At 45.2% G+C, this 10,515-nt stretch overlaps 2 protein-coding genes across 5 annotated transcripts in view; one reads left to right on the forward strand and one right to left on the reverse strand.

Moving 5' to 3' along the window:
• CREB3L4 (cAMP responsive element binding protein 3 like 4) overlaps positions 1 to 1,404 on the reverse strand; it is a 30,461-nt gene extending 29,057 nt beyond the window's left edge. The window contains exon 1 of the mRNA XM_029581223.1: positions 1,287 to 1,404. The gene's annotated coding sequence lies outside the window, so the exon portion shown is untranslated. The remainder of the gene's footprint in view (positions 1 to 1,286) is intronic.
• SLC39A1 (solute carrier family 39 member 1) overlaps positions 1 to 9,212 on the forward strand; it is a 51,383-nt gene extending 42,171 nt beyond the window's left edge. Inside the window, exons 1-4 of one of the 4 annotated variants that reach the window (XM_029581225.1) lie at positions 1,390 to 1,501; positions 4,869 to 5,144; positions 6,262 to 6,392; positions 7,786 to 9,212. In XM_029581225.1, the coding sequence (XP_029437085.1) occupies positions 4,973 to 5,144; positions 6,262 to 6,392; positions 7,786 to 8,472 (990 nt within the window). In that variant the 5' untranslated portion in view covers positions 1,390 to 1,501; positions 4,869 to 4,972 and the 3' untranslated portion in view covers positions 8,473 to 9,212. Of the gene's footprint in view, positions 1 to 1,389; positions 1,502 to 1,644; positions 1,789 to 1,891; positions 2,099 to 4,868; positions 5,145 to 6,261; positions 6,393 to 7,785 lie in introns of those variants that run through there. The other 3 variants (XM_029581226.1, XM_029581224.1, XM_029581229.1) reach the window with 3 other exon arrangements.
• The last annotated feature ends 1,303 nt before the right edge of the window (positions 9,213 to 10,515 follow it).

Genomic DNA, 10,515 nt, shown 5'->3' on the forward strand with positions numbered 1-10,515 from the left:
TAGTTTTAATTACTATTCGATGTCCGCAGTTTTGAAAATATTTTATCGATGTTTAGAAAATTTTTAAACATTTATTTATTTATTTAGGTTTTTTATATACCGGCATTCATGATAAAATCATTTGTACAGGAACTTCTAATTATTGAATATATTTTTTTAGTATAGTTTTATTATTCTGATTGATTTATATTTCTTGATTGTATTGCTTTGAAGATTTTCTGTTTTTCCATTGTTGCACTGCATACAGAATCTGGCCTGAGGTTTCCAGTTTTTGTCTGTATGTGTGCATGTGAGAGAGAGGTAGAGGAAGCATGTGTATGTTAGCATGTGAGAGAGACACAGAGGAAGTGTGTGTGTGAGAGATGGATGAAGCATGTCTGTGTGAGACACACACATGCTCTCTCTCTCTCACCAAGCATGTGTGTGTGTGTGTATAACAGGGAGCATATGGTGTGTGTGCTTGCCTGTCCCAGTCTAAACTATCTTAAGATGCAGAGAGGGAGAGCAGCATCTTTTTTTAAATCCTTGTTAGTTTTAATTATAGGGTGTTATTTGATACCTCTGCTGTTTTGAAATATTTTATGGATGTTTAGGAAATTTTAAAATGTGTGTGTGTGTGTGTGTGTGTTTTTGTTTGTTTGTTACTCCCAGTAGAAACCTTCCAGCTGTGGCATTGCAGCAGGGCGTGCAGGAGCATCCCTTGGACTAGAGGGGCATTCCAGAGTAGAGAAAAATGCCTTCCGCCTCGGTACACAGCTGCCAGCCTCCCTAGTTAAGGTGGGGAAAAGGAGGGGGCTTTTAAAGCCTAGTCAATACAAAGACTAGATTGCACGTGGGGTTCGCTGTGATGCGTAAGAGCAGAAGAAACTTCCGGCCTTTGCTTCGCGGTGTCCTGCCACATACTCTTTAAGTGCACTAGTCCCACACGCCCAATAATGCGTGTTATCACCACGCTACAATCATTCGTGCTCAGGCTTTGTCACTGCCAGAATCTTGCTATATGGGGCATTATTGGCGGCACGACCACAGATCCCAGAATGCCTCGTGGTGTGAGGCAGACTCGTCCCCAGAGTTGGAGTTTATGAGCCCTGCTTGGCCGGGCGTTATTCCAAAAATGGAAGGTCGTACAGAGTAAGCCGCCACCGCCTTGACATTTCCAAAAACGATCGCATCAAACGAAACGTTGAGATACGGGGCAGCTCAGCTTGAGCCTTTCCGACGTCACCAATCCGGGGCTCGGTTGCTATAGCAACGCTCAGTAAAGCTTAGGCAGCAGTCACACTCACCCCTTTAAGCGCCTTCCAGCTTGGCATGTGACGTCATCCATCAGCCTCGCCGGCCAGCCTTCCTCCTGATGCGATTGGTGGTTAGGAATAGAAGAAGCCCCAATGGAAAATCTGGTTAGAACGCGAAGGCTGAGTTTCGGGTACTGGTAACCAATGCTGGCAGGCTGGGGAAGATGACGTACAGGAGTCGGAAGTTTGCTTGAACGAGGATTTAGGTAACTGCTGACAGTATATTCCCTAGATCGCGACTTGCAGTGTTAGTTCGGTGGAAGTCACGGAAATAAAAATAAACGAACCAAAACAAAATAATATAAGGTGCTACCTTTTTAGGGAGCTAACTTTAATTCCTTGACTAGCTTTGGAGAGCTAAATTGACAAGAGGCGGGTGGCACCTTACAGACCAACCAATTCATTGAGGCATGAGCGTTCACGGTGCCACACGGCTCCTGACAGTTTTGCTACACCAGATTACCACGACTACACTGCAGACAGATGTGGAGAGGTAAGACTTCCAACCTACAGAAGTCTATTGCTTGATGGGCGCGTCAATCATTCGTAGAACCTCCCCTCCAGGTTCTTGATTGGATATTTGACTGGCGCACGCAATCCTTTGTCGTGCTCCTTGCTGGCCCAGGACAGTCAGTCTTGTGATCTTCCCCTGTCTCTTTTCTCACGTTGATTGGTTGGTTCTCTCGTCGCTTGTTCCTTGAAGTGAAGTGGTTCGGGAGTGACGTCAGACCCCCGGGAAACAATGTTTCGGGCGAGCTACGGCCGTGGTAGATCGCGCTGAGAGCGGGACCTGGCAAGCGGCGGTATGTTGGGACTTGTCATTATGAGAATTATAATGCCGCTTTATGGCTGCCCAGCACCTCGAAATTTCCCCGGACCCATGTTCGGCCCTGGAAAGTGGTAGAGTTTCGGATCTTAATTGGGATCAATCCGTCCCCAGCGCTCATTGTGGGGGTGGAGCGGAAAGTTTTTGTATGAGTGTATCTGTGTGTGAGTATGTGTATGTTTATGTGTCTTTCAGTATGTGTGTGGCTATGTGTATGTCTCTGTGTGTTTCAGTATGTATGTATGTATGCATGCATGCATGCATATGTACCTACAATACCTGAATGTAATCCGCTTTGAAATGTTGAAAAGCGGAATATAAATAAAGTTTGTGTCTCAGAACTCAGTGTTGTGGGCAGGAAGGATGGGGAGGGGAGACCTGGCTGCTGCCTCAGCCTTTTCTGGGAAGTGGTGAGCTGTTCCTGATTTCCATCACTTCAGGGAAAAGTATTTTTATTTTACTTATTTATTTTTTTACAAACGTTTCTTTTTGTTTTGTTTTGAAAGTTTGTTACTTCCTATTAGATCTGTCAAATCAGCATTGAGATTAAGGGTATGCATAAACTTGAGATGCTATAGGACTAGCAGTCAGAATCTCCAGATCAGGCTTTTATCACATAAACCTAATGCCCTTACTGATTGTAGATCATGAGTTGGGGCTCACATTGAACTCTTCCTTCAGCAAGTAGATCTGGGCTTGTGAACAGGATAGAGCTCAAGTTAGAGCCATTCCAAGCAGCCAATAAGAGTGATGTTTCCAGTCCATGGAAATGCTAGGTAGGTTTAGGGAATGCCATCTCTTACTGCCGAGAGCTGGGAGTGAACAAAAGAGAATGGCTCTCCCTATTAGGATCTGTGGATTTTTTTGCCAAGCGACCCGGATTGGCTTCTTCTGGAGACATGGTGCTGGGATCAATAGCCCGTTGGTCTGACCCAGTTTGATGGAAGCCATAAGGAGAACTCAGGTCTCTTCCTCAGCAGCTGAGAATCATCTTATATTATTGTTTGTGTATCTCCTATGACATCTGTAATTTGTTGATGCTGTAATTAGGATTCCTGAACATACCCAGATCAGATCAAAGGATTTGACAACGGCCACAGCTACCTTCTAGTCCTACTAGACCTATCAGCAGCCTTCGACACGGTAAACCATTCAATACTGATTGACCTTTCTCCGAAATCGGTGTAAAAGAAAAAACCCTACAATGGTTCTCATCCTATCTATCACAAAGGACCTACCAGTGTCAATCAACGACATCCTCTCAAAGAAAATAAACCTTGACACTGGAGTTCCCCGAGGCTCTGCGCTATCAGCGACACTTCAACATTTATCTTCTCCCGATATGCCACGTCCTCTCAAACCTTAAACTGACTCACTTCATATATGCTGATGATATCCAAATACTTATCCAATACACAACTCTCTGGAAGACACCTACAAAAATACAGCCAACTACCTCACCAAAATAAAGCAACTTCTAACCAACATGAGACTTATCTTAAACATTGATAAGACAGAAATATCATGCTAGATAGAAAGAATAAACCTACGCACATACCACCACTCAACATAATGAATCAAAAGTCAGCAATCTCCCCTGTCACTCATGCCCGCAACTTAGGAGCCATAATTGACAAAGAACTATCCTTCAAGAACCACATCTCCGCAAAAATCAAAGACTGATATCACAAACTCCTAACCCTAAGACACCTAAAACCTTTCCTTCCCCCCAACAACTTCAGAACAGTCCTCCAACCACTCATCTTCTCCAACCTGGATAACTGCAACTCCCTGCTATTCAACTTACCTCTCACCACCATCCGACCTCTCCAAATCCTTCAAAATACAGCTGCCAGAATACTCACAGGAATGAAAAAATACAATCACATTACTCCAACTCACATTTCACTACACTGTCTCCCAATAAAATACAGGATAGACTACAAAATACTATCCATAATACACAAAATAATATATGAAAAACAAATTGGCTAAGTGCATCCATAAAACTCCACTTACCAAACCGAAATCTCCGTTCAGCTAACAAAGGTCTATTAAAAATCCCACCTGCTGGTCACAAACTTACCTCAACTCGGAAGAGAGCCATATCCCTAGGAAGCCCCGAACTATGGAACTCCCTCCCAACCGAACTGAGAACACAACAAAATTTAAAAACCTTCAAAAAAAGAACTAAAAACTTGGATGTTCACCAAAGCCTACCAAAACACCCTATGATGCTATGCCACAACTTCCCTATCGACCCATATAAACATGCAGAACCAATCCAAAGCACGTAATTTAACCTGTACAATTTACAACCAAACCATGTTTATAATGACTAAGATAACTATGTTAACAAACGTATGAATTTTTGAAAACTCTGTTAAATATCTAAACTTTGTAAACCGTTGTGATGGCAAAACCGAACCACGGTACATGAAACCCGATAAATAAATAAATAAATCAGTCCATACCAGTGGGTTGTGCATTCCTACCAGCAGATGGAGTCGGAGAACAAAAACTTTGGGCACTGCTACATCACAGAGTGTAGAATAAGGAAGGCATTCCAACTTTAAAATGTGTTTCTTAACAGTGCAAGAACAGCTTGATGTAAATGGGTCTGCAGAATTAAGTTTTAAATTCTTTTAGATTCTTGCTTGTCCTTTTGGAAACGAAGCAGAGAGGCTGATAATAGTCTTCTGTACCTGCTGGATTATTTACATTAAATCTGTGTTATTCATTTGTAGGTGCAGAATTTGTGACCTGTTGCTAGAACGCAGCCAGCTCTTTGCCTAATACTGGTGCTTTGTGACCCAGAAGGACATCTTGACTGTACCTGCAGCTAAGAAGAATGGGGAACTCTGGGAGAATGGTTTGGAGCCCAAATTTTCATTCTATTCCCCGGTCGTCAGTGGGCTTGGAGGTGAAACTGGGGTCAATGGTGACCCTGCTGCTGCTGACAGTGGTGTGTGGCCTTGTCCCTCTGTTTGTTTTGCGGTGTCAGAGGAACGCGGGTTCTACAGGTAACCTGCTGCCCCACACTGGGGTGTGTTGCTTTCTTCTTTTGTGGGACTTATGATGAGCTGCTCTCTTGCCTTTTTGCCAGAGCTTTAGTGTTTACCTTAGGGACTGTCCAATTTGGATGCTGGTTGGTTTTCTGCTTCATTTCTTCTAATCTAAGGAACTGGATTGGATGAAATCACTTCTGAAGATAAGTCTGGGTTTATGAGGGACAGTAAATCTTCTCGCAGAGCTCTCCACGAGTTGCTGCAGCCCACCTGTCCCTTCTCAGATCAGTCCTGGGGGCAAAGGTACGGAGGATAGACGTTACTTAGATAAACACTGCCCTATTTGAGGAAAGGTTGAGACCTGCTTTGACCCTAAATTTTGCTGCTAATCCTCTTTCTGTTCGAGTTTGTTTTTATTTTTTGTTTAGCTAAGGCAGCTTATTCTCCTGGAATATCCCTTTTTTTCAGCAGCAGAAACTGTGTGTATATTGTATAACAGCATGCATTCTTTTATCTACAGAAGCCTGTGACATGCATAAATGTGTACTTACCTGCTTGTTATCTCTACACGACAGTGAGAAAATCATTTACATTGTATTTCATGTTCAGTTAAGATTTTTTAAAGGACAATTTTCTATGGGATACTGAGAGTAGAGCCTAAGAAAACAAACTCCATTATGAAATCTCCCAGAAAGCTAGTGCAAATATGTGGGTTTTTTGGGGTTTTTTTTGAGTATGAGACACAGATATAGTAGACGGTACCTATAGCAATGTAACAGTATCCATCCACAAGGAATGACAGAGGAGGAACAGCAGCAGAGCTGTTTTCCTGCTTTACCAGAAAAGTTTAACTTGTTCAGAAACCTTCTGCAAGGCACACACAGGACTTAAAACAGGAGATTAGATACTCAAGGCTGCAGATAGCCGGCTTCAGAAGGAATATGGAGGAGATGACATGAGAGCTTGAAATTAAATGATTGACCTTCTCCCCTGATTAGCAGTGAGTGGTTCATATCCCTGACTCATCTGATCCTGGTGATATTATTACCTGTTACATGGTGATTTTTGCTGGCACAGTGCAGATGAACTAATCCTATCTGCTGCTTAACACCGATGTGATGCTTTTGGACAGATACCCGGCGGAAGATCCTGAGTCTGGTGAGCTGTTTTGCCGGTGGGGTTTTTCTTGCTACCTGTCTCCTGGATCTCTTGCCAGATTACCTCTCCGGCATCTCTGAGGCTCTGGAGACCCTGCATATCACGGTGAGTCTGATTTCCAGTAACCATAGTTCTACTCTGCCATTTTGTTCCAGTTTGTGGCGCACTCAGGAGTAGCCTCTGTCTTGCCTGTCTTCATTCCTTCCCAGAATGCCCAGCTTTGAGTTTCGTCTCAGCAGGGCTGTCTCTCAGGGGTCTGGCAGTTTAACATTTCCCTTTCCCAAACAATTACACTGGGAGACTTCTCATGCAGGGATTACATCTTTCTCCCCACTCTCTCTTCCATCCACTGTCATGTGCACTCTTCACACTGCCTGCAGGCTCAGCTTCTCTGCCTTCTAGTTTATCCCTTCTCTGCAGGGGTTTTTTCTCAGCCACAGGAGGTTAAAGGTGGAGGCTAAGACTGGGAAGCAGGAACTTAAGACATCAAGTCCCCCTCTTTCATGATCATGTTATCTCCCATGTGTGACTGGACAATACTCTATTGGTCCTTGTTTTGTCCTCTTCTATATTCTAAAGGTCAGTATGGCAGACGTCAAGGTATTAAGTCTGTTGAAGGTTTTGTTGAAACAGGTCTTTGATTAATTTTTATCTATTTAATTGTGCACTGTGATGGTTCTGTATTGTTCATACTGTTAGGTTATTTTTATGTTGAATATGTTTATTAAGTGATCCAACTCCAGTTGAGAGGTTATTTTTATATATGTTTTATGAATGTACTAATTGTAAATCACTTAGAGTCGGATTTTATAATTTTGTGCGAGCGCGTACTTTTGTTCGCGGGATTTCAATAGATACGCACGTAGCCATTAAAATCCTGGATCGGCGCGCAAGGCTGCCGATTTTGGGCAGCCTGCGCGCACCGAGCCGCACAGCCTGCCTCCGTTCCCTCCGAGGCCACTCCGAAATTGGAGCGGCCTCGGAGGGAACTTTCTTTCGCCCTCCCCTCACCGGCCCTATCTAAACCCCCCCCTACCTTTATCCATGGATTTACGCCTGCCGGAGGCAGATGTAAATCTGCGCGCGCCAGCGGGCTGCTGGCGCGCCAAGACCCGACCCAGAAGCTATTCCGGAGGGCGCAGCCACGCCCCCGGAATGCCCCCGGGCCGAAACCACGCCCGCGGCACCGCCCCCGAAACGTCGCGTCACGTGTGACACACCCCAAAAACGCCGCGTCACTCTGGGCACGCCCCCGACACGCCCCTTCATGCAAGCCCCCGGACTTACACGCGTCCCGGGGCGCGCGCAGGGGGGGTTTGGGGTAGGTTTTTGGGGGGTACGCGCGTACCCCTTTGAAAATCTACCCCTTAGTGCCTTGGCATAGGCGATCAGTACATTTTATTAAACTAAACTGAGCTGCCTCTGGTACTGTGATTTGAATTCTGTGTACCCTGAGTAATTAGCATGATGATACTGAAGCTTCTGGTTCCTCTTTCAGCTGCAGTTCCCATTACAGGAGTTCATCATTGCGATGGGCTTCTTCATAGTCTTGGTGATGGAGCAGATTGTCCTAGCATACAAAGACCAGTCTGGATCCCTGCAGGAGACGCGGACGTTGTTGGGGACTTCTGTGAGTAACCAAATCCAGACCCGGCACTGGCATGATGGCCCAGCACCCCTGCCACATCAGCATGGCGAGGAGAGAGTCCACATCCACATTGACTTCAATTCACACTCCATCATCCGCTCCTTCATCCTGGTCTTCTCACTCTCACTGCATTCGGTCTTTGAGGGGCTGGCAGTGGGGCTGCAGGAGACAAGCTCCAAGGTGCTGGAGATCTCGCTGGCTCTCTTAATCCACAAGTGCATCATTGCTTGTAGCCTGGCCCTGAAGCTTGTGCAGAGCCAGCTGCGGCAGACGGTGGTAGTGACCTGCATTCTGCTCTTCGCTGTCATGTCTCCCCTGGGCATTGGACTAGGAGTGGCACTGACAGAGTCATCGAATGCTGTGCACCAGCTGACCCGCAGTGTGCTGGAGGGCATTGCCACGGGCACCTTCATCTACATCACCTTCCTGGAGATTCTGCCTCATGAGCTCAGCTCCTCTCAGCAGCGTATCCTCAAAGTCCTACTGCTCATTACTGGCTTCAGTGTTGTTTCCGGTGTCCTTTTTATTAAAATATGAATCCATTGCGAGTGCAGCACCTGCTACAGAGCCATTCCTCCAAGGTGGCGGTATGTGTCAGAGCCATGCTGCTTCTCTCACGGGCCGTGCAGGAGAGAGGGAATTCAACCGACACTGTTCAGGGATGCTGCTCTTGTTACTGGAAGCATGACACAGCTTAGGATTTCAGAATTTTGTAGCTCCTGCCGCCCCCAAGATCACAAATGCAAGTTCTGGTTTCCATTCTGGTTGATCCTCTGCAGTTCCGGATAGAGGCCTGCAGCTTTGCTGTTTACTCTGCTCACAACCACTGTTGTCCGCATTCTTGCAATTAAGTGGGAAATGTGGACACAGGGAAAGAAATGAAGGCAGGGAAGCCTGTGCCCTCCTGTTAATGCTGGGCAGGCCCAGTACGTGCCAGAAATAAATTTTATATTTCCTCTTGGGGGGGATGTAGGTAGTTTCCAAACTGCTTTCACAAGAAGCTACTTTTTATCTTCCTAGGCTTCTGCTGCCTTGTCCTGTTCATTTTGCTGTAGTATTAACACTTCTTTTCTTTTTAGAGGACTGAACATTTAATATACACTATTGAATACATTCTTATAGTATATATTTTACTAAATTAACAACTTCCTCCAAGTAAAAGTTTTTTTTTAAAAGAAAAGTATGGTGCCAAAGTAAGGATGAAAAAAAAATGTTAGAAAAGTTGTAATCTTCATGATGCTTTTTGTATATAAAAAAATTAAAAAAAAAAAAAAAAAGACTATAGCTTTCACGACTATGTGCTGTCATATTTCATTAGCCAAGTATTAAGTCCTACAGAGGAGGCCTGCCCCATCCTGCCAGTGTCTCGCTTTCATTGAAGCTGAAGTAACATCCCTGCTCTGTGAATCAGCCTGGGATCGGTCCATCTTCTCTTTGAACTCAGCTACACTATTTACCTCCAGAATGTCCGCTGATGGGGTGGCCCTTGGAGTCATGCTGTGCTCTGATGATGGAGTGGGGGTGAGACTTCACCGTGTGAGGATCTTTTTTTTTTTTTTTTCTTTGGGGCATGGGGTGCCCCCTGGTTTTTGCCTTCCATCGTGCTCCGTGACTATACAGATAGCTAAATTCTCATTCACCTTTCTTCACAATGACAGGCTCCTGCTTAAACTCCATAAACATGTCTTGAACATACAATTAGAAGTATAGCCAATATTTTGTCCGTATGTCAGCCTGTGGTAAATAGAACAAAGGCTCTTAACTATGTCACAGATGTAGGATGATGTCTTTTTTTGAAACTTTGTTAAATCAGTGGAAAAAGTTGCTGCTTTCTTGCAGGCTTCAGACTGGGGTTGCAGGCTTAGGCCAGAGTTTCTGTGTAAACGAGAGAATTCTCCCTAGTGAGAAACAGATTCCCCATAATGTCTTGTTACCACCCAATTGGGCTAAACATTAGGACGTATTAGGACATGGAAAATATGGGGGAGGGGGTTCGTTTACAGTAAGGCAAATTTCCTACAATGCACAGCTTTCATGACCTCTCACTGTAAAAACTACAGCTGTTTGAGAAACTCCACAAACCAATCAATGCAGGCACAAGGTGATAGTATGACAAACTATACACGCTTTAGGGCTGATTTTAAAGGGCTGCGCGCGTAAAAACGGGGGCTTTCATGCTGGGCTGGGCCTTGTATACGCCACGTGCATTTTAGAAGGGGGCCGGCCACTCGTGTAACCCCTGTTACTCGCAGAAGGACTGGGTCCTACAAAAGGGGTGGGCCGGGCCACCGCCTTTAGCTGCTGTCCCGGGGAAGTGCACGCTGGCTGCTGTGCGGAGTATATTTCTGCTCCCGAGGAGCAGTATAAAAATTTAAAAAAAAAATGGGGAAGGTTAGGGTTAGTTTAGGGGTCGAGGAGGAGGTAGGAAGGGTAGGGTTAGGGATAGGAAAAGTCCCTCCCAGTCCACTTCTGATTTGGAGCGGACTGGGTGGGTACTGGGGAAGTCTGATCGTGTTGCCTTGCATATTTTTCTAAAATCCCCCTCCCCCTGCACATGGAGAAGGCCACCTGCCTGCACAT

The sequence above is a fragment of the Rhinatrema bivittatum genome, chromosome 16, assembly GCF_901001135.1.
Source record: "Rhinatrema bivittatum chromosome 16, aRhiBiv1.1, whole genome shotgun sequence".
NCBI classification, from domain to species: Eukaryota; Metazoa; Chordata; class Amphibia; order Gymnophiona; family Rhinatrematidae; genus Rhinatrema; species Rhinatrema bivittatum.